At 40.8% G+C, this 24,178-nt stretch overlaps 1 protein-coding gene across 1 annotated transcript in view; it reads left to right on the forward strand.

Moving 5' to 3' along the window:
* Positions 1–21,567, forward strand: part of ANXA3 (annexin A3) — a 47,430-nt gene extending 25,863 nt beyond the window's left edge. Inside the window, exons 5-13 of the mRNA XM_025887354.2 lie at positions 480–593; positions 3,218–3,308; positions 6,325–6,404; positions 9,263–9,319; positions 9,695–9,788; positions 11,367–11,462; positions 12,404–12,462; positions 13,866–13,988; positions 21,173–21,567. Coding sequence (XP_025743139.1) covers positions 480–593; positions 3,218–3,308; positions 6,325–6,404; positions 9,263–9,319; positions 9,695–9,788; positions 11,367–11,462; positions 12,404–12,462; positions 13,866–13,988; positions 21,173–21,232 — 774 coding nt within the window. The 3' untranslated portion in view covers positions 21,233–21,567. The remainder of the gene's footprint in view (positions 1–479; positions 594–3,217; positions 3,309–6,324; positions 6,405–9,262; positions 9,320–9,694; positions 9,789–11,366; positions 11,463–12,403; positions 12,463–13,865; positions 13,989–21,172) is intronic.
* The last annotated feature ends 2,611 nt before the right edge of the window (positions 21,568–24,178 follow it).

The following is a 24,178-nucleotide window of genomic DNA, read 5'->3' on the forward strand; positions in this document are numbered from 1 at the left end:
TGTTGCCAGAAAACTGCTTTGATGCCTCGCGGTTCCGCACTCAGCAGAGGCAGGTGACCAGCCCCTGTCTCTCCTTCCCTTTTCTCTCCCGCGCTCTTTGGCAGTCACTGAGAAGCACCTACTGGTGACGCTGGGTGTGAATTAAAGGGCTCCCCTTCCTCTTCTTCTACCCCCAACCCAAATATTGGGAGCATCTGGAGCCTAGGAAATGCATTTTGATACACGGTTCCTATCTGTGGCACTTATGTAACCCCCTCCATTGGCTTTCGTTCAGAAAACCTATAAAACAGAACATCTTGGAAGCAGTCACAAAATGCAGCGTGCTATCCTTAGAAATAGTTCACCATTTCTGTTTATTCCCTGTGAATTGGCATATTTTTGTCCGAATTGATACCTTTGTTTATCTTTCAGGATGTGACTTTATAGAAAGAGAAAGGAAAAGTATTTCATGCTTCCCTCTTTGGGGCGTTTTATTTTAGGAACTGAAAGATGACTTGAAGGGCGATCTCTCTGGCCACTTTAAGCAACTCATGGTGGCCCTTGTGACTCCTCCGGCTGTGTTTGACGCAAAGCAGCTGAAGAAATCCATGAAGGTATGAGCCCAATTTGGGCTTGAGATTTAACTGTGTCATCAAGAATAATGACTTACTTCCAGCGCACACTTGAGAGATGGGTGTAAATAGGACAGATTTGGGTGTCATTTTGATGCTGCACTATCCAAGTGGTAGAACAGTCCTGAAATGGGGAACGGTTGCAGAACCTTGAGCCCAGTGAACCTGGGCTGAAAGAATAGCATCATATCGTAATTTCATTTCCTTGGTTTTTGACCCAAAGAGTCAAATTCTCCACTTTGTTGTCATTGAGAGTAGATGGCACCATCATCAACCCCATTGCTTAGGTCAGAAACCGAGGATTATCTTTGACCCCTTGCTTTCCCTCACTCTTCAGAGCTCCCAGAATCCATCGGCAAGTCCATTTGCTCTATTCCCACATCTGTCTGCAAGTCTGTCAGAAATGTGTGCGTGTCTCTCAAAATCCGTTGCTACCATTCTAGTTCAACCACCACCATCTCTTGACTGGACCATATCAATACCTTCCTACTTGGTCCCTTGCCTCTGTCTACCACGCCCTCTCCTCCCTGTCCCCCCCGATTGAATGCTGTAGCTACACTGGCCTTCTCTCTGCTGCTTGAACGTTCTAAGCTTATTCCTACCTTGAGGTCTTTCTACATGATGTTTTTCCATCTGGAGTGTTTTCCCTCCATATATTTTCTATCGATTCACTCAGTTTTATTTTCTTAATTACACCTGTTCCCATCTAAAATTATCTTGGGGTTTGTTGTTGTTGTTGTTGTTTGTATATTTGTCCATTCAATTAAAAGGCAAATCTCCATCATAGCAGAGAACCTCATCAGTCTTGGTCTGTATCTTCTGTTCCAAGAGGAAAACCTGAAGTGAAGTAGGTACTCAACACATGTGTTGACAGGAAGGAGGGGAAGGAAGGAGTCTAGGTCTGAGGTATAGGCTGTATTCTACCTCCTTATCAGAGTTGGGGGAGACTTTCTCTTCCGTGGAAGAGGTATGGGCACCCAAAAAGAAGATGGCAAGATGGAATGAGGTACACAAGAGATTTCCTGGGGGAAATCTTATGAAGGATAAAGAGGAGACAGAGCCGGGGAGGTTGGGTGGAGCTTCAGATGGCAATTCGGGTCTGTCACACATGAAAGGAGAGAGGGAAGGAAGTGGCTTGGATAGGAAGCACTTCCGTCTACAGTGCAGCTCTGAGAAAGCTGTGGCAGGCCAGTGGGGAGCTCCTGAGCAAAGCTTGCCCTTTGGAGAAGTCCTACACTGGGCAGAAATGGTCCAGCTCCAGTACCCCTTCAATGTTCAGTCACTTGCTGAGAGCAGCTTGGAGGGAGCGTGACCTCTTTGTCAACTGTGTGGCAGATCCAGAGCTCTGACGATTGGAGGCTATCACCCAAAGACATTGTTTGCAGCAGATTCTCTTAAAATAAAATCTGAGCAGTGCATTTCTGTGGCTGCCACATGGGGGACAGTTTAACAGGTGGCCTGATAAGGATTAGATTCACCAACAAGGATTAGAAAAAATTCTCTCTGATGCAAAAGAAATCCACAGTAGGCAGTCCAGAGCTGGGTGTCCTGGCACAACCATTATCAGAGACTCTGGTTCCTTCGATCTTGAGGTTTTACCATCTTTAGCTTGTAGATTCCACTTGTTGGCTAAAGATGGGAACTCAAGATCCAGGCATTGTATCTTTGTCTCAGTCAGCCAAAAAGACAGTGAGAGACAAAGAAGGGTTCATTTCCTCTCCTTCAGGACTCTCAGAAACTGCACAGGGTACTTTACATATAGTCTATGGATCATAATTTGTTATATGAATAAACCTAGTTCTAAGGGAAGCTGAGTAATATATCTACTTGGGTAGCTATATGCTAAGTTAAAAATTGAGGGTTCAATATTACTAAGGCAAGGAAGGTAAAAGAGTTGAGGTCTGTTCAGTTTTGCTGTGAACCTAACCCTGATCTAAAAACTGTGAAAACTAGTCTGTTTTTAAATTAATTAATTAGCTAATTAAAAAGGAGAGACGTTGAGGGCAACTAGGAACCTCTGCCACAGAGGGACAGAATTTAGCCTCAGTTCATAAGCTGCATTGACCTTATTTGACCAAGTTCTAGTGTAAAAGGCTTTTCTTGGAGTCACAGCATGATTCAGTGACCTCAGTATAAACCAAGGCTCAGGGTAACTAGTCCCCAAATCAACGAGGCCCATGACATACATTATTAAGGCTTTAAAAATCTCCCTGTATGAAGATGATACCTGCTGACCTAGTGCATTAGCAGAAGGATGAACTCATTCAAAAGAACTGCAGAGCCCTTTCTAAACATAATGGCACATTCGAATGCTCACTTCTGATCTTGAATGACATGGGCTTTTCCCTTTACACTATTTCTCCCTGCAGTTATTCAATTGATTTTTACACTGGAGTGGGAAGTTTTCTTGAACAATTTGATGTCAGTTTAGATGATTTGTGTTATTTTCATACTAAAACATATGAAAAAAACGAGAAAACCGCTTTAGAGCAATATACAACCTTATGCTGATTTACTGACAACTTCTTTTCATCAGTATTAAGCCTGAAATGCATGACATTAAGCTTTTCAAGTATTCTAAAAATAGATTTCCTTTTCTTTTTCAGGGCACTGGAACAAGTGAACATGCACTGATTGAAATCTTAACCACCAGAACAAGCAGGCAGATGAAGGAGATCTCGCAAGCTTACTACACAGGTGGGCTTATTCTCTGCTTACTTTTACCACTGTCCACACACATAGGAGCCCATGTGGCTCTCCCCAGAAACCCACCAAGCTCTTCTTCACAAGGCATTTTGGGCAGAAAGACATAAAAAGAAGGATACATTCTAAAATGGGCTAAGGACGGTGGATCTTCAGAGAAAATGTGAATATGACCTGAGCTAGAAACTGCTGCATAAACCGTGGCATTGACACTTTGCACTTAGCACATTACAGCTGTGGTGGATTTTGCTCTTGGCAATCACTGCCTAATTGAATCAGCTACCAGTGTAAGAGATTCAAATCATTATATATCAATATTATATGTTAAAAACCACTTAGATTAGCCTCTTGATTTGGGGTGTGGAAAATTAGATGAACCATTTAGAGAATGTGTTGAGCATGTGGATTCAGTATAATTAGCCCAAGTCCTCGTAGTCTGTTAGCTGTGTAAAAATGAGAAAGTCCCGTCAGTGTAATTCTGGCACAGACCCCCTCCCCCAGGGTTAGCATGACAACACAAGTTACAGCACAGTCCCGGGAGGATTACCCTCACATTGTAGGTGTTTAAAATATTTGGTTCTCTCAATTTAATGAGATTTGCATATAAAAAATCATCGGGGCCAGAGGCTCTATACCAAGGTGCCTGGTTACTTCCTAGTGGTTCTTAGAAGAATTACTGCTCCATGAATTGACCTGCCCCTCGATGGCTTTCTGGGGTCCAGCATCTATGTACAAACAACCCTGAGACGTAAACTCTGTGAAGCCAGGAATTTTGTCTGGTTTCGTTCACTGCTGTAGCTTCAGTGTCCAGAACAGTGAGGGATAAATTCAAATAGGCATTGAATTAACATCCCCAAGATTGAGATTGTCGTCTTAAGAGCCAAGTGAAAGTTCTAGCATTTAGGACTGTTGTTTTGCAAATATGACCTGTGATCATAGTTCAGAGTTATCGGGGGCCTCAATATCCGTGTGAGGTAAGCTCTCTAAGGCTATAAGGAATGGACTGGCATCTAGGTTACTTTGATTAAGAGGGATTCATGATACATAAGGAGTGAAAGAAGGAAACAGGCCCAGTCATGTGTAGCCAAGCTTTATGGAGATTTAGGACATAACACTACCCTAGGGACTCTGTTATCTGTGGCTCCCTCAGCATCAGGCATCCATTGCTCCCTGTGCTGATGTTTCTGTTACAGTAACTCCTTCCTCTCCCTTCTGCTTCTACTGTTCTTGACAGTACCAAGCCACTTCTCTCCCCTTACCACGAGGTATTTGTCTATTCAGGCTTTTATTTGCCCCCATGGCTTACGGTTATTCTTGGCTTCTCTTTTGCCGTTTATTCCTTGGAGCTTTTCTCCTTCTTTGTTACTGTCTTTGTCTCTTTTTCTGTGCAGCTCACTCCCTAAGAGAAGATTCAGTGAGCTCAGGAAGGCGCCCTCTAATAGATAGCGTTATTTTGGGCACCGTTCTCCCACCAGCTCACCTCTTTGGCTGCTGACCACTTAGAGTCAGATGGCAACCCTATGGCAGTCAACTGCAGCAAGGATGATGGTGCCACATAATGTAAAATGGAGGCCCATGCATACGAAATCCATCGAAGTCGGCTGCCATCTTGGCTCTCATAAAAGGACCCAGTGTTTCATGTAGCTGGTCTAGTACAATGACACGATAGAGTCTAAATAGAGAGCTGAATTCTGAACTTTTTCTTGTATTAAAAATTTTTTTTTCTAATTAGAATGAAGGATAGATAAAACAATATCATAACTGTTAGATAAAACGGTGCCTATAAAGTGTTATTATTTAGATAAATAATTTGCATTCATAATGGATTTTGCTTATTTCGGTTGCTTTAAAAAATTATAGACTTTGTAAAAAAAAAAGACTAAAATCATGCTGGAAGAGTTTCTGTTTCAACACAGTTCTTGCTATTAGATAATCTCATATCACCTTCTGTAATCATCTTCTGTTGATTTAAAAGGCCAAAAACATTTATATGACCATAGAGGTCTTGAGAAGGATGCGGGCAGAGTTCAGATAGCGACCTGGTGTCAGCTACATCCAGGTACATAGTGGCCGCCAGTGAATCACCACCTCATGGATGGAGCAGAAAATCGATTTGAAACCAGTAGACATTGCACAATGCAGGCTATGCAGGAGGGGCTACAACTAGTCAGTACTCAAATACGTGAACACATAAATGGCATTTGTCAATTGGAAGTAGTATATTTTAGGGTAGCTTTCTCACTTTTGAGAGGTATCACATTATACAGTCTAGCCATATACATCACAATTAAGGTTAGGCTCGATGAAACAAGCAGTGGCTCAGATAAGAGAAAAATGTACTTCTCCCATATGTAGAAGTTGTCGGAGACAGGCAGTTCCAGGACTGGTGTGGTAGCTCCTCAACGCTTTCAGGAACCCAGGCCCCTTCTTGCTTCCGTCCCTGCTGTCGCTAAGATGTAGTCCTTCTCTTCATGGTTCAAGATGGTTGCCTGAGCTCCAGGCATCAGTCTACAGACCAGGCAGGAGGATGGAGGAAGGGCACGAGCCATCCTTAAGGAGATTTCCCAGCAATGTCACATATGTTCACCTACGTTTCATTGCCAATAACTTAGTCATGGAGCTGTACCTAAGGTACTAAGCTAAGAGGAAAGCTGAGAATGCAGTCTAAGTTGTGGGCAGTAGGTCTTGCTCAAGGACAGTGTTCTGTTACTGTGGCGGAATGAAATAGTAATCAGAAGGCAAACTAGCAGCTTGCCCACCCTGGCTTTTCCACGGCAATTCTTTCTGTTCTTCTGTATCTACCAGAACACACACTATAATAATAGTTACGAGAAGAATGTATCCCTATCAGAAGAGCCCCAAGAAGTTAAAAAAAAAAGAGTCAAGATTTATTTTCTCAGGTACTCATTCCTTGCCAGTGTTGACATTTAAGCTTTTCTCGGTTTTGTAATAATGTTTTTCAGTTTGTCAAGGCTTAATGTATTCTTAATGTATTCTTATTTGGCTTCAGTATATAAGAAGAGTCTTGGAGATGACATTAGTTCTGAAACATCTGGTGATTTCCGGAAGGCTCTGTTGACTCTGGCAGATGTAAGTTTTTATTTTATATTGCTTAGCTGCCCGATAAGCTGCACGCTCGTTAATAATTTTTAGGGAGTTTAAAAATAACCAAATGGAGACAATGAGATTGCAGTTTTCCTCGTGAAATAATTTGTTCATCTTACATTTTCATATCTGGACTCCAAAAAATATATCTTTCTTTTGTCGGCATTTAAATTAAGTACGAAGCTTGATATAGAAAAATTATCTTCAGAAATGGGTATATCAGTCTTTGGATTAAAAAAAAAAAAAAGACTTGCAAGAATAAAAACAAACAAAAAAGACTTGCTGTAACTTTATCTCTGCCACCGTTGGAAGAGTTGCTAAATCATTCATCAGTGTATGACCAAATGAGGCCACACCTAGCTCTCTCTTCTCAGGAGGTTCATGACTTTATAATGACGGAGGTAAGGTCAAGGGTGAGGTATCACCACCGATGTGTGTAGAGAGGAAGTGATTTCAGCCATATCTCACTGGCCTCTTTCAGCTGATTTATATAGCTCCTAACGGATGAGAAAATCCCAACACTGGCCTCAGCCTGAGGGTAGAAATAGTAGTCGTCAAAGTGAGGCATGATGCCACAAGGAAACAATTTATCCTAATTATGGTTTCAGTTCCTTCAGATGGTGAAAACCTTAAAGATTGAACCTACAAACCCAAATTTATGAGGCACTGGCACAAACATACTGTCCCAGAGGTTTCTGTGTATAAGTGCACACCCATTTATACACTCACGTGAGCACACAACAGCCCCAGGAAACAGTGAACAGTAGGGCTTCAGTTCTCTCAGACTCCTTTACTGCCTACTAGCTTTATGTGGACAAGCTACTTTAAGCCCTAAAACCTTTGTTTTCAGGGTGCCTGGGTGGCTCAGTGGTTAAGTGTCTGCCTTCAGCTCAGGTCATGATCCCAGGGTCCTGGGATCGAGCCCCGCATCGAGCCCCGCATCGAGCCCCACATCGGGCTCCCTGCTCAGCAGCGAGTCTGCTTCTCCCTCTGCCCCTACCCCCTGCTTGTGTTCCCTCTCTTGCTGTGTCTCTCTCTGTCAAATAAATAAATAAAATCTTTAAAAAAAACACCTTTGTTTTCACGTCTGTAAAATTAAAATAATAATAGTACCAACCTCCAGGGGTGTTGTGAAGATTCAGAGAGAGAGTGGGCATGTGCAGTACTGAGCACATAAAACGCGATGATTTGTAGCAGTACCAGTGAGACACCGCGTTTTCTTACTAGGGCAGAGCATACCACGAACCAGGCCGAAAAGGCAAGCTAGCAGTCACACTGAAAAGGAAAAGAAATCATATGGAAATCAGACAGGCGTACAGGACCTAATGTTTGAAAATGGGAATAAATGCATTTTATAAATGTTAAAGCCGAACATTTCATTCACCTAGAGTTTTCAAAATAATTCAGGCAATCTCCCTTTTCCTATCTCGCCTCTCTCTATAATGGGCTGCGAGCACAAGCATGCACGCATGCACGCTTCGCCAAGAGCCCTCAGCATGAGAGGTGGAGGCAAGCTGCAAGGGTTTTGTGTTTTAATAGACCTTATTTTTAAGAGCATAAAAATCTTTTTAGGTTTCCAGAGAAGTGGGGCAGAAAGTACAGAGAGCTCCCATATGCCCCTCACAGTGTCCGCTGCTATTAATACCTTGCGTGAGTGTGGCATAGTATAGCTGGTGGATGAACGCTGACACATTATGATTAACCAGAGTCCACAGGGTCCATTAAGTTTCACTCATGGGTTTGGACAAATGTATAACGTCATGCACCCACCATTACAGTATCGCACAGAATAGTTTTACTGCCCTAAAATCCCTGTGCTCCAGCTCTTCATCCTTCTCTTCCTCCCTTCAAACCCCTGGCAACCACTGATCTTTTTACTGTCTCTATTGTTTTACCTTTTCCAGAATGTCATATGGTGGGAACTATACAGCACGTTGCCTCTTCGGACTGGCTTCTTACATTTGCTAAAATGCTAAGTGTCTCTCAGGGCTTGATAGCTCTTTTCCTTTTAATCACTGAATACTAGTCCATGGTATGGATATATGCCAGTTTGTTTCACCTGTTGAAGGGCATCTTGGTTTCTTCCAAGTTTTGGCAATGAGGGACAAAAACTTCTAACATTCATGTACAGTTTTTGTGTGGACTTACATTTTCAGCTCACTTGGGTGAATATCAAGGAGCACAATTGCTGGATGATGGTTAAAGTGTGGTTGGTTTTGTAAGAAGTGGCCAAACTCTTCCAAAGTGGCTTTATCAATTTGCATTCCCACTGGCAAGGAATGACAGTTCTCGGTGTTCCAAATCCTTGTCGGCACTTGGTGTTGTCAGGGTTTTGGATTTTAGCCAATTTGGTAGGTATGTCGTGGTATTTTATGGTTGTGGTTTCTTTTATTAAATTTTCAGTTCCCTAATGACATATGATATTGAGCATCTTTTCATGAGCTTTCTTGCCAACTGTTTATCTGATGTCTGTGTGGATCTCTTGCCCATTTTTTAATTAGGTTTTCATTTGTTTAAGTGAGAGGAGCTTTTTATATATTCTGGATATAAGTCCTGTATTAGATATGTGTTTGCCAATATTTTTTCCCAGTCCGTGGCCTGTTTTTTCATCCCCTTAAGATCTTTGAGGAAGAAACTGAGGCTCAGAAAATTGTGTGATTTGCTAGAAATTTCATGGCTAGTGAGCAGCAGAGCCAGAACAGGAGCCCCACGTGCCCAGTTCCTCTGTGCTTCATGGTCTCCACTGGAGAAAAACCTCTAAAATGCCCTGCTGATTGGAATACCAAGTGTTAGAATCTTCTGTCCTTAAAAGAATTGCCTTCGTTTTCATCTTCCCCGTGTAGGGCAGAAGAGATGAGAGTCTGAAAGTGGATGGGCTGCTGGCCAAAAAGGATGCCCAGGTCAGTAATAGAGCGAAGACAACATCTCCTGTAACCATTCTCCCCTTCGACTGCTTTTTCATTCGTGTGGCACCGGCGGAGGCTGCCCTCTCCTGTCCTGTTGGGAGGAGACACCTGAAGGCTGGGCATCACCCACCCCTGGTTCTTTGCCTCCCCCCGTGCTGGTTCTTCTTCTTCTGTCTCCAGCCTCCCCGACTCTCAGGTTCCTGGTCCGCTAACAGCGAGAGACCTGGGTAAGAGATTATCTCCTGCTTCCAAGTAAACCTCCTGCTCTTCTTCTTCCACCAACCCCCTGCCCAGAGAGAGAGAGAGAGAGAGAGAAAGAGAGAGGTTGTGTCCATAATAACATTCTAAATATTCCTTCTCGTCCAATAGATTCTCTATAATGCTGGGGAGAACAAATGGGGCACAGATGAAGATAAATTCACCGAGATCCTGTGTTTAAGGAGTTTTCCGCAACTGAAACTGAGTATGCACTCACATTACAAACCTTTTTGCTTTGTCTTGCATCTGCAAATGTTTTGGGCTTTAATATACAAAATTCTGGAAAACGAAATTAAAAACTGCAAAGGCTGTTCCATTTGTATGTATAAACCAATTCAGGAGAAAACACAGGGAGCTGTGTTCCAACTCAAAGCAGAACTGACCCTACTCTTGTCTTCCCTGGAAGCTGAGTGCATCAGCTAGTGAGTGACAAGTGACAGGTGGGAGAGGGACAACAGGAAGAAGAAAAAGGGGAGCCCTCTGGGGTGAGAGCAGAGAGGACTATTCCGGTGGTACGGAGGAGCCTGAAGGCATTGCCTCCAACCCATCTCTTCCCTGGTTAGCCACTTTCCAGAGAAACCAGGCATGGTGGGTATCTGTTAATGTGTTAATAAGGATTAACATTCGGCTCTTTCTGATTCGACAGTGAATGGGGGAAAGGCGGCAGGCATAGTTCTTTTGGTCAGACCAACTATTACATGGAACTGCTAAGCAGCCACCTCCTCACTCCTGTATCCCCCTGAACCTTTCTGGGAGCAATAGCACCCAGAAGGTGGCTCCCAGGTGCTGGTCGAGAGAGCAACCACAGTGCGTGACTAGGCTTATGCTGAGTTCATGGAAAAATAAGGAAACATGACGATATTATCATGACTTTTTAATTCTGAGATTGCCCCTCCTTAATTTTGGCATTACCTTTCACTTATTTTATAAAATAATAGTAATAGTTAGCTATTTGCTTTATGAGTACCTTTATTTGAAGAATAAAAACCAAACGATGCTAGATTTCTCTTCAAGTTTTTTCAAAATTTCCTAGGGAAAAATTTACTTGGCTTACAAAGTATGCCTCTGTACTTGGTGACCTATAGGTTTTGCTTTGGGACAAAAACTGATCAAGACATTACCTCTGGTAGGCGTGAGTAGGCCATGCTGCTTTAGGGAATGATTTACTCAGCAGAAAGAAATCGGCATGATTAAGATTTCTTTAGCAGATAAAACATATTTGACTAATGACCACACCGTTGTTTCCCAGGTGCTGCTATAATTTAAAAGTAGCCCACCTTACTAGATAAATTATTTTTAATTTAACCTTTCAAGCTATTGTAAATTCCATCAACCTGGGAAGGGAGAGGGGAGGAGAGAGAAAGAGATCACTGAAGAAAATGGCCTATGAGGTTTAGGGGCTTTTTAAATTTTTATTTATTTATTTGAGAGCGAGACAGAGAGGGCATGAATGGGGGAAAAAAGCAGAGGGAGAGGGAGAAGCAGACTCCCTGCTGAGCGGGGAGCCCGGTGCAGGGCTGGATCCCAGGGCCCTGGGAGCATGACCTGAGCCGAAGGCAGACGCTTAACCGACTGAGCCACCCAGGCGCCCCGAGGTTTAGGTTTTATTGTAAATAGTTTAAAAAAACAAAAACTTCCATGCTCAAATTTTGGTGGTTTAAAGAAGGAGTTTTTGAGTTTAACACTTAACTTGATTTGCTACATATCAAATCAAAAACTGGAATATATTCAAGTTGTGGTCAACTGGGATGCCTTAAATATTTTTTGTGGTGCTGCTTTTTAGCATTTGACGAATACAGAAATGTCAGCCAGAAGGACATTGAGGACAGCATAAAAGGAGAACTGTCCGGGCATTTTGAAGACCTACTTCTGGCCATAGGTAAGCCCTTCAGTGCTTATAACCTGAGTTACTTTGCACTTGTTTTAAATCAACAGGAAGTGTCGCTCGTCTCCTGTAAGAAGCCTGACCGACCCACCCTTATGCTCCCGTAGCCCCTGGGCCTGTCCCCAGGGCACACAGTGTGCTCCATAAATACTGTTAAATGGATGCATGAAGAAGTTATCTTTTTAGGTTTGACTTTGCCTTTTAACTTTGTATTGGTTTGTCAGCATGCTTGGATTAGTAAACTCCTGGAGAGATGAAAATATTACGTTTCTATTGGCATTTTTATTGAGGCTTGTCGAAAACGGAGTAACTGAGTAATTTACTAGATTTGGTAATTGACACTATTTGGTTATTATGGGAAGATATCCATAGACTCCCAAAGCGGAGCCCAGGTCAGAACTCTAGGTCTCCTCCCTCTTGGCCAAGCTAACCAGGAGTATGGAACAGAAAGTCAGGCACAGACCGAAGCTGGTCCTGGAGACATGTGGATTAACAAGCAGACACAAACACCGTTATGTAAGCGGATCAGTCCCCCGAAGGAGGTCTCTGCAGTCTGCGGGCCCAAGTTCTTTATCAGCAGAGATGCTAGAAATGGAGCAAGGGTACACCCTAGGGAGTTATCGATGTAAGCGTAGGTGTTGGTGCGTCTGGGATCAGATTGAGTCAGCTGCTGTGGGAGCTTCTTTGGCAGGTAATTATATTTTCCCCCTGACTAAAGAGAATGACTGTGCTTAAGTTCCGTGCGAATCAAGACTTGATAAGCCTTTGAAATTCAGGTGAGGCATTCACCTCTCCATCGTAAATAAAAGCTAATAGTGATCAGGGGGTAGAGCGATATGGTTACTCAAAGAATCTTTTAAAAAAAAAACATATTACCGTAGATTAACTCAATTTCTATTCAATGAAACTGAACGTTATTTTGCTTTTTATAACAGTTCATTGTGCCAGAAACATGCCTGCCTTTTTAGCTGAAAGACTGTATCAGGCTTTAAAGGTAGGTCTGGAAATTTCATATACATTCTTAGTCTCCCTCCAGGAGAATATAAAAAAATATTGTTTCATACTGATGGAATTTCATGTCCCTTCCCTCCTTGGATGAGTCCTCGTTTTGTCTTGGAGGTTGGTAGTGAATATCCTAGTCATTCTAGAGATAGGTACAGCGAAGCGTTGACTACATTATCTTCCCCACATCACAGTTAGTGGAGGCAGTGAAATTGGTTTAGAACACCAAACCTCAAGCCTGACCGATAAGGCCCAGTGGCCTCTTAAAATAAACCAAGTCGAGTCAGCAGCCTTTCGTGCTATAGAAACCCTGCACTTTCTTGTCTGTTGCTGCTGCTAGACAGTGAGGTCCTTGAGTACAGGTGTTTTTCTTGCTCTTTTCTATCTTCAGGCCTTGGCCTGAGCCGGGCACATGAGAAGATGTGTACTTCAGTCTCTCTACTGGACATTTCCTATGGAGGTCCACGTGTGCCTTCAAAGTTATGTCCAAAGTGAACACATCCTGTCCCTCACCTCACCCCCCACCCAAGGCTGCTCCTTGTCCCGTGTTCAGTCACCTCAGTGGGTAGCCCCAACAGGAGCTAGCCTTGCCCGACTCTCTGAAGTTATACCGTTCCCCGCCCCGCCCCCCCGTCCTTGCCCTCTATGCCTCAGCCACCTTGGCCTTCTTTCTGGCCTTGACTATGCCAAGTGTCATCCCACATCAGAGCCTTTGCGTTTGTTGCCCTCTCTGCCTAGAATGGACCTCCTCCAGATCGACCTATGGCCGGCTCCTTATCTCTCTCCTGAGAGAGGTCTTTCCTGACTAAACAGGTCGATTGGATTCCTTTCGGTCACACTCCATTCCATAATTCTTATTACTGTTTACATAAACAATGTGTTAATTTTCTCTCCTGTCCATCTCCATCCATGAAAACGTGAACTCCATGCGAATAGAGCTATAATCCATGCTGTTCGCTACCATATGCACAGTGCATATCTGGCATGTAGTAGATTTCTTTCTCTGGTTCATTATTTCGGCCCCAGGTCAAATACCACTCTCTCAGGCACACCCTTCCTAACCCTTGATCTATTTTAGGCCCTCCTTATATATACTCCCATAGTACCCAGTATTTCCCCTATGTTGCATTACATAGTAAATCCTTTACAAAATTGAATGCTTAGCAGGGCTATCTCATCTCTGTTTTCAGCACTTGGCATGGTGACCGCACAGAGTTAAGTGCTCAATAAATATTTCTCGAATATATGAACAATGAAGTTTGATGACAAATGAGTGAAGAAGAGTCACTGTGGTTGAATATTTTGTGCACCATTATCTGTTTTCCATAGATATAGATCTATATGTTGTCTTGTGACCAGTGAGATTTGTATTGTGGACACCTGTATTCTTAACAGGGTGCTGGAACCGATGAGTTTACTCTGAACCGAATAATGGTGTCCAGATCAGAAATAGACCTTCTGGACATTCGAGCAGAGTTTAAGAAGCATTATGGCTATTCCCTGTATTCGGCAATTAAAGTAAGTCTCTTAAAAATAGCAAAACACATTTTGTCTTTTCTACTCATCCTCTTTCCTGTATAATCCTTAAAACATAGAGATATGTGACTGAGTTTTCTCTCTCCCTGTCAATGCATAAATGTGTTTTCTGAGTTTAAAATAGTGATAACAAAATGTCTCCTAAAGAGAGCGATTAATTTTAGCTCTAAAATTCCAGGCACATAATAGACACTCAACATATTTTTTTTTAGGTTTAGTGGCCATGAATTGTTATTCTCTTGTGAATTGTACATGCAAGTTGTTTACCTGTTTTTGATATTACAGTATTTTTATTTATTTCAGCTTTTCTTTATGAGAATAGAAGGAAAGAAAAATACATGTTTTAAATTTCCTATTTTTACCTGAAGTCTAGTTGACATACAATGTCACATTAGTTTCAGGCATAGCTAAATTTCCTCTTGTTTTACTCAAGATACAGATAGCATGGTTCTGTGCTTTGGAGCTCTTCTCATTTCAGTTTATAGGAAGCTTCTCATTCTTCTAACAGCTGCGTATCATTCCATTATTTATATGTTTGCACCCACCATTTCAATAGATGTTTCCAGTTTCTTGCTATTATAAACAGTGTTGTGATATGCATACACAACTCCATAAAGTACAAGTGTATCTAAGGGATAAGTGTATCTAAGGGATAAGTTGGTAGGATTGCTGAGGCAGATGTAAATACATTTGTAATCTTGGTAAATATTACCAATGGACTCCGTTTGCATGTCAATCAATCAGCTAGATTCTTTCACCAAAACCAATCCTTTTTTTCTTTCAACCAGGGCTTTTGTTTTTACACTAAACCTTTGCAGGAGGAGATGCATGCTTAAGTTGAAACTGGGAACTTACTCAAAAAGGCAGCTCTCAGACTGTGCCTGGGGCTTAGTGAGGATTTCATCAGCTCACACTCAATGAAATTTGAATCGATTCTGACACATTGCAATAGTTTCAATCAACACAGGCAGATTTAATAACATTAACCATGTTGTACTTACCAAGGCAGGAAAGTAGACTCACACATTTTATAAAGATTGCCAGTAACAAGGTTGAAACACGAGGCCTTCAGTTCACCCTCAGCAAACTAGAAAATTAAATTAACCATTAGTTCTCCCTCCCCCATGGCTGGCTAATTGAGGCTTATTATATTAGGACACATCTGAGCTATGTGTACCTTGATAGAAAAGAACAATCCATTGCTAAAGAATTGTTTGTAATTTAAAATTACATGGGGTTTCTTCATTTCTATACCTAATGTGCATGTTTTAAAAATGAAATGTTAAGGTTGGATTAGGGGAAAAAATAGAGAGCTTGAACTAGAGCAATAAGCGTGAGACAGATTAAAAAGGAGGTCAAAGACCTATCTCCCCAAAAATCCCAGGCTTGGATAGACTCACAGGGGAACTTCACCAAACTTGCAAGGAACAGATATTCCTATCCTATACAAGGTGGGCCAGAATATAGGAAAAATGAAACCTGCCTAGTTAATTTTATGAATTTAGTATAATCTTGATTCCAAAGACCGGGGATAAAGAAAATTACAAAATCACTTCACTTATGAACATAGCAAAGAGTAAAATATTGACTGAATATAGCCGTTTATTAAAAAAATAACGCATCAAAATCAAGTGAGGTTTAACCCAGGAATAAAAGGATGGCTCAACATCAGAAAATTAATTAAAGTGATTTCCCACATTCCACACATATAAAAGATAATTATATAATTATTTCAGTCTTTGTAGAAAAAGCTTTTGAAAAGGATCAATACATATTTATGATAAAAAACATTTCGCCAAATTAAGAACAGAAGCAAACCTCCTTAAATTGATAAAGCTTACATACCAGCGTATTATAGCAAATACATATTTATACTCAGTGGAGAAACTTCAGATGCAGGTCCTTTGAGATAGGGATCAGAACAATAATGCTCCCAACATACTGATAAATACTATACTCTACTACTACCAATATACCTTAATACTATCTTACAGAGGACTAGGGGTCCTGGATGGTACTGGAAAGGAAGAAAAAAAATGTGTAAAGATTGAACCAGAAGCGCTGAAGCTTTCATTATTTTCAGTAAATACAATCATCTTTTTAGAAAATCAACAGGGATTATAAATTATCATCAGTAATAAAAATTCATCAATGTTGCCAGATAAAGATCAACCTGTAAACATTAATAGTATTTCTTACACTATATAATCAAAATTAAGATACCATTCATAATAGAAATGAAAAACTATAAATTATCCAGGAATTCACTTGACCAAGACTAGGTAACTTATGGAGAAGACTTTAAGACTGTTATAAACGCCATAACATATGTCAGTAAATGGAGAGAGAGTTTATGCTCTTGAGTGATGTGATAGGATACTATAAAGATGTCAGTTGTTCCTCAAAGTAAGCTATAAATCAAATGCAACTTCAATCAACATTCCAGTTGGATTTCTTTGAGGAACTTGATTAAGTTACTTTAACATGTATATGAAGGAATGAAGATTAATGACTAATCAACCTTAAATACAAAGAATAAAGATAGGGAAAGGGCTAGTCCTACTAAAGACTGACATGATACAAAGCAATTATTAATTGTTTTACGTGTAGTTTTGGAATAAGAACAGACGAATGAATCAATGGAACAGAATGGAGACCTCAGAGACAAATCCAGTTGTTTGTGGAAACTCATAGGCTAGAGGGAGCACCATAAAACTGTAGGGAAGGACAGATTATTTAGTAAAAATGTTTTGGGAAACCTGGTTGACTCTATAGCAAAAAATACAACTGGATCCTACCCAACACCACATTACCAGTAAACTGGAGATGAACTAAAAACCAAAATATAAAAGATAAAATTATAAAGCTAATCCAAGAACATACAAGAATTACCTTTGTGACCTAAAGCAGGGAAAAAAAAATTTAAACAACAAAATCACAAACCACATTGCAAAAAACAACAAGCAAACAAACAAATGTCCATTATTAAGTATAACATATATTAGATAATCTCATTACATTTTCAGTACTGATGAATAGGACTTTTTGATGCTTAAATTTTTCCATAATTCAGGAATCATGTATATCACCTGACCTTTGGTTCTGTCTTCCTCTTCCTTCTACCTATAGTTGAGACATTTCTCTGTTCATTAACACCTTTCTCAGGTGATGACTGGGGGGAGGAAGAGGGGAGGGAGAAGGTAGGTGAAAAAAAAATGTGTCTCTCTTATTACTTGATAGTAAGATATTAATACAAAATTTGGATGAAATTACATTTTCTTGGTAGTTTTCACTGAGCAAACAAATTAAGTAGCTATTTAGTAAATAGTACAATTCCAGGGTCTTTGATGGAAAACATAGTAGCCATCCTCAATTCTTAGTCTATGTGGAGATTTGAGGTGACCATAAATAAAACAATTCGAAGAAGATAATATGAAACAGCATACAATTAAATACTAGACTGTGCAGTACAGAGGATACTCATCTAGGAATTAAGAGTAAAGAAGTTTGGGATTAGATAGAGAATGTTTTTTGGGGAAAATGGGTCTTGAACCTACCTTTCAGGTTTTGTTTTTGGTTTTTGTTTTTAAGATTTTATTTATTTATTTGACAGAGAGAGACACAGCGAGAGAGGGAACACAAGCAGGGGGGGGAGGAGAGGGAGAAGCAGGCTTCCCGCGGAGCAGGGAGCCCGATGCGGGGGCTCGATCCCCCGGATCCTGGGGTCATGACCTGAGCTGAAGGCAGACACCTAATGACTGAGCCACCCAGGGGCCCTGCCTTTTGGGTTTAATAAGCTTGTGTTGAGTGCCTCCTGTGGGCAGGTTCTTTGTTGCTCAACAGGGACTCCAATGAATGCTTCAGGAAGGTGTGTATGGTAAGGAAAGGAGGGAAAGAAATAGTAAGGCACTTGATCGATTAGGGGGTCTGCCTTGGGGAATATTGAAAAACAAAATGTGAGCGGTGAGATGAATTTAGCTGAGAGTTTTGAGATCACAGAACTTGTATTTCATTCACTCAATTAAAAATATTTGCTGAATGCACATTATGTGCCTGGCTCAGAGTTACAATTACAAGCAAAGGGGAAAAAACAGTTTCCTGCCCTTATGGAATTACAAATAAGTGTAAAATTGCAACTATGTTAAATGTAAAGGAAAGAGATATTGTGCTCCAAGACCATATGATAGGACTTGACCTATAGGAAAAGCTGCTATGAGGAAGTTATGATTCAGATCTGAAAAAGAATAGACAGGATTGTGGTGTTAGAGAGTCAGTAGAGCATTCTAACAAAAGGAAAAGGAATTGCAAGTGGAAAGACCTCATGGTAAGGAAACATGATGAAAAATAAGGCCGGAGGGACCAGATCACCCAGGACCATTTTGGCAGTGTTTAAGGATTTTGTCTTTTGCCCACAAACATTGGAGAGTTTTCATTTTAAGTGCGTAGTGTCATGATCAGAAGGACACTTTTAAAAAGATCCCTGTGACTACAGGGAGTGAATTGGACATAAGAAAGGAGAGCCTTGGGGGTGCTGAGTTGTTTTATTAGTCATACTGGAGCTGCTTATGACTGGGTAATGAAAAGTACTAATGCAAAGAGAACAAAGAACAATGACTCAAAAGATATTTAGGAATTAAAACTTGGGGGAGGGTATGTGCTATGGTGAGCGCTGTGAATTGTGTAAGACTGTTGAATCACAGACCTGTACCCCTGAAACAAATAATACATTATATGTTAAAAAAAAAAAAGAAGATAGTAGGAGGGGAAAAATGAAAGGGGGGAATCGGAGGGGGAGACGAACCATGGGAGAGACTATGGACTCTGAGAAACAAACTGAGGGTTCTAGAGGGGAGGGGGGTGGGGGGATGGGTTAGCCTGGTGATGGGTATTAAGGAGGGCACATTCTGCGTGGAGCACTGGGTGTTAGACGCAAACAATGAATCGTGGAACACTACATCAAAAACTAATGATCTATGGTGATGAACATACCATAATAAAATAAAATTTAAAAAGAATCCAGTTAACAAAAAAAAAAACAAAAAAAACAAAAACCTTGGGGACTTGATGTGATATCCTGCTGTAAGGAACAAGAAAGAAAAGGTATCAAGGATGACTCCCAGGTTTCTAACTTGGGAGCAGATAGTGGTGCCATTCTCTGCAAGGTCAGGCTTTAGGTTTTGGTTTTTGTTTTCTTTTTCGTTTTTTGGGAGTGGAAGAGAAAGTTCATGAGTTTGGTTTTGCACTTGTTGAGTTAGAGATGTCTTCGAAACATATAAGTAGAATTGTCAGGTCAGTAGCTAGTGGTATGAGATACATTTTCGGAGTCAGTTATGTTACTGAATAGTTGGACAGGAATGAAAATCCTCTAGGGAGAAGAATATAGATTGAGAAGAGAAGAAAGCTTAGAATTGAGATTTTAAGCATTACTGACAATTAATGGCTGGATAGCTGAGGATGAGCCTGCAAAAAAGACAAAGGTAAGGAAGCCAGAAAGGAAGAAGAAAAAGCCAGGACTACTTACAGGACAAGTAAGGGCTTGATGGACATGGTGGCCCTTGGACTTGATTTACAATGCAATAAGGATGAACGCCTTGGAGATACAGTTGATGAATCTAGAACCAGGGAAACTAGAGACAAGAGATGGGAGCCTAGAGTAGATTCGCATTGGTCAGAATGGAAAAAGGAATAACTTAAAGAACACCGCAAAGGAATAATTGGCAGGATGGATGAAGTGTAGAGGATAAAAGATGGGATCAAAGTTGAGAGAAGAGAGGACCGCTGGTAGCCCTGTGAAAACTACACAGCAGAGCCAGTAAAGTCTCTTGAGAACAATTAATGTGGCCTTATTAGGAAGATGTAATTTATGTTCAAAGGTTCTGAACATACATTAACTGTTTTGTGATGGTAAAATTTCTAAAATACCATATAAATAGAATAGCTATTTTACTAGAAGGCATAAAGGTATGGAGGTAGAAGAAAGGATGGACTTTGTTTAGCATCAGCAGTGGATCAGAATTTATGTATAGCTCCGTTAAGCTACTTGGATGTATTTTCTTGCCTAACTGATAGAACTGCAAAAAATTGTTTACAACTTAGTCAGAGATAGCTAAAAGGGAGCTGTTTTAATACACAGAGCATCATTGGCTTATCAGCACTTCCAGAGATTATTACATATGGCAGAGCAAGACTTAGAAAAACCAATAGGGAAGAACTACAATCTGTGTAAAACAAGAGAATGTATATTAATGCCTGTTGTATCTCATTATGAAAGCAATGCATAACCTCTTCTCTAAATGGCCCTTCTTCACTGCATCCTTTGCATTACAGCTAACTCTCATATTTATCCTGATGTGAAACTTAAGTGATAAGAAGTGCTCAATCTTTGAGTTGCCTTGAATAAAACAAGAATAATGTGAGGATGTTAGGCAGTCTAGATTAAAAGCCAAGTTTTCCCTCCAATGCTATGTAAAAGTTTTACCTGTTTTGCATAGCAAACATGGTATCTTTGTACATTAAGCCTCAATCTCACATGGTGACTGTTCTGAACCATGCTGTTTTTTGCCTAGCTTAGAGGAAAGGAACTGAATGTAGTTTGTTTCAGTTTCTTAAGTCAGGCAGTATAGTATGGTGTTAAGGCACCAGGCTATCTGGCTTTGAATCCTGCCTCTGTTGCTTATTCTCTGTATGATTTGGAGCAAGTTTCCTAACCTCTGCTTTTCTCATTTCTCATTAAATGGGCATACTTAGGGTACCTACTGTGTAGAGTTATAAGGGTTATAAGACTAAAGTAGTTCACCCTTAGAAGAGCAAGTGTTTGATGAATATTAATGTAATATTATTAAAATTATCATTTTTAAAGTTTTGTTAGGAAAGTAATATTATGTAATGTTATGTAATTGATGCAGTCTTATTTTCTTAAACCCAAATTGAAATTTAATTGCGATGAATCAGGAAGAATTTCAACATTATGTATTGTAAAGAAGACGCTAGTCTGGAACATAATTATACTCAGGTATGAATGAATAATGGAATTACAGGTACATTTTACTAAATGATCCAGGTCATGAGTCTCAGCCCGGTGAATCTCCTAGAGCTGTGGGATTTGATTCAGTTTTGGTCCCCTCATTATTTATTCTACTTCTCTCCTTCTCTCCTATTCCTTACAGTCAGATGCTTCTGGAGACTATGAAATCACACTCTTAAAGATCTGTGGAGGCGATGACTGAGTCAAGAACATAATCTCCAAAGGTCACTGCGCCCACGGTGGGCCTTTCCAACAGCTCTGCTCACTCCTTTCTCAGAGTATTTAAAATTACAAGCAAGTGTAAACAGCAAACTGTTTTCCTAACAGACATTTTCATCATTCCATAATGACAACAAAAAATGATTATAGTAGAGCACCTCAGCATCATGTAGTAATTCATAAATGAAACTTTTAAATGGTATGAAGGATCTGCTAATACAATACAAGTTATTTTTCTGCTTAGGAAGTGAGAATCTTTGTAGAATTCCAACACATTAAATGTGTAATCAGAATCAATAAAAGTTGTTGCCTTTGTGAAAGGAAATTTGTCTGTTTTCAGCGTATGCCAACGTTGTTTTGCTCCTGGTTGCCAACAATCAATGATATTTTAAAACGCATTTTTGTTATAAAAGCTGTTGCTGCTTTAATTTATCTACTACCTTATTAATCTCATTTATCTTTAAGAAAAGAATAGAATGAGGCTGTGTGTAATCCTGGCCTGCTCTTTCTAGCTGTGATCACGCTCCAGGGGTGGCATTGCGGGAGAAGTAACTCAGGCCTCCGAAGCCATCTGCTGAACTATGAATCTAACCACTTCCTGTCAGAACAGCAAGCACGAATTGTGGTCATTTCATGCTAAATTCTACTTTCCCAGAATGGGTATGTAGAATCAATTTTCTAAGGTTGCTTTGCCTCTAAAATAAGTTTGCAAAATGATGCATTTGAAAAAAATCCCTCATGTTATCTTTGCCGGTGACCTAAAATGCAATATCTTAACTAATATGAAACATACAAGGTTAACACTGTCCAGTTGGAGTTATTAGGCAGGACTTGAATAGAAATGACAAACGTGTGAGCCATAGAAACAGGGATGTAGGAGTCCAGAGCTTTCAATCAATGCATTCCACTGCCAAACATCCTGAGAATTTTCAGGACAGACAAATTATTTCTTGCTCTGGTGTTTCCAAAATTTGTACAGGAAGAAAAGCACCAGGATTTAGAGTCCAAACATACCTGGGTTTGACTTCCTGCCCTACCATTTCCTCATTCTGTGACCCCGGGAACTACCAAAGCCTGCTCAACTAAAGCCTTCTCATCTGTAAAATGGTGATAATTATAGCACCTACCTTTCCCCTAGGGTTTTTTTAAAGATTTAGTAAGATAATGCCTTCAAAGCACTTAGCCCTGTGCCTGGACAGGGTAGGTGTTCAATTACCACGTTATTAGGACTGCCAGGCAACATCAAAATGATCGGGACAGCATTGCAACCGTTCTTCAACAGGCTTCAGTTCACCTACCACATGCCAAGCTCTGTGCTAAGTACGTATTGGATACACCAAGGGGACTGAGACCCATTTGCTTTCGCCAAAGAGCTTAAAGTCTGTTTAGGGAGAGAGACACATGCATATAATCACAACACAGGACACACTGAGTACATTCAGGGAAATGGCATTGTGTAAGAGAGAAGCGGTATGGAGGTTGGCTGAGTAATTCAGCCTATCAGAGGTCACAAACTCCACCAGCAAAGAAGAGGAAGAGAGGCTCTCCACATAGCTCAGAGCACTTGCAAAGTCACGGAGTTATGAACTAGTACAGTGTGTGCACGGCTTTACCCAAAGGTTAGTGTGGTGGAGGCTCAGAGGACAAGGCGGGGGTATGGTGACCTGTGATAGGCGGGGGCCAGATTGCAAAGGTTTCATGCTAGAGAGTTTATAAGCAAGGGAGAGTCATGGATGAAAGGAGCATTCCAGGAGGATTTCAATCAGGGAAATGATGTCAAATATTTGCCCAAGGGGGAAGAATGTCTGGGAGAAGAAAGCTAGAGGCAGGAGCCCCCTTGGCAAGTTCATTCTAGAATCAAGTCTAGAAGTGTCAGCCTGTTAAGATAATGGCAAGTGAGAACAAAAATCTGTGCATGTGCTTAAGAAATAAAACTGATAGAATATAGTAATCAAGGTAGTCAGTTGTCAAGTTTGCCCCATGATTTTGGCTTAAGCAGTTTAGTAAATGAGTGTCTCATCAAGTGATAAATCATTGCGAATACTCACTGAGTACTTACTCTCTATTAGGCACCACGTGAAATAGTGTAGTATATAGTAAATCATTAATCCTGAAGGAACTTCGCAATGCAGGTACTAACTCACAGTTACAGGAATGGAACTGGAGAGAAATTAAGTAACTTGCCCATTGGGAAGAACCAGGAATTACACCCAAGCAGCCAACTCCACTATTTGGCCGTAGAATTTATCCTGTCCCAGGGTCACCGTTCTTTTCAACTCTGCGATGTCAGCTGTTTGAATGCAGGGATTTTTGTCTGTCGCATTCACTGCAGTGTTCCTAATTCTTAGAACGTGCTTGGCCCATAAGAGGCATAAAATAAATCTTTATTGGATGAATGAAGTTCTTTTTCCTCTATGTATTTGAGCTACATAAGTGAATTTGGGGTAGTCAGTTAAACATTTGTAGGTATACCTGAGTTTCCGCTTCCCGTGCTTGGGGAAAGGAAACCATCATTACACTATAGGCAGCCTTGGAGAAAAGTTCAGAAATTCTACTTATATACCCAGTACTTTTTCCAAGCTACCCATCACCATGGGGAGAAATATTTTGTGAGGCTGGCCAGGGTATTGGGACTTCCAGAGAAGTAACGAGTTCAAACACCTGTAGACTCTCCTTTACTTAACATAAAGCTAAATTCCTGAAATAGCAAATACCAGATTTTAATCTTGCCCACAATCTCCAAAGTTATGGAGAAGTAATCTCTACCTCCTTTGGATTTTGATATTAACTGTTCTCTTTTCCTCTGGAAAAATGGTTTGCTTCACTAGAGCTCTCCCACATACATTTTTTTCCTTCCTTCCTCCCTCCCTCCCTTCCTCCCTTCCTTCCTTCCTTCCTCCCTTCCTTCCTTCCTCCCTCCCTCCCTCCT

The sequence above is a fragment of the Callorhinus ursinus genome, unplaced genomic scaffold (assembly GCF_003265705.2).
Source record: "Callorhinus ursinus isolate GAN/ISIS: 27379988/994484 unplaced genomic scaffold, GSC_fseal_2.0 scaffold4, whole genome shotgun sequence".
Taxonomy (NCBI): domain Eukaryota; kingdom Metazoa; phylum Chordata; class Mammalia; order Carnivora; family Otariidae; genus Callorhinus; species Callorhinus ursinus.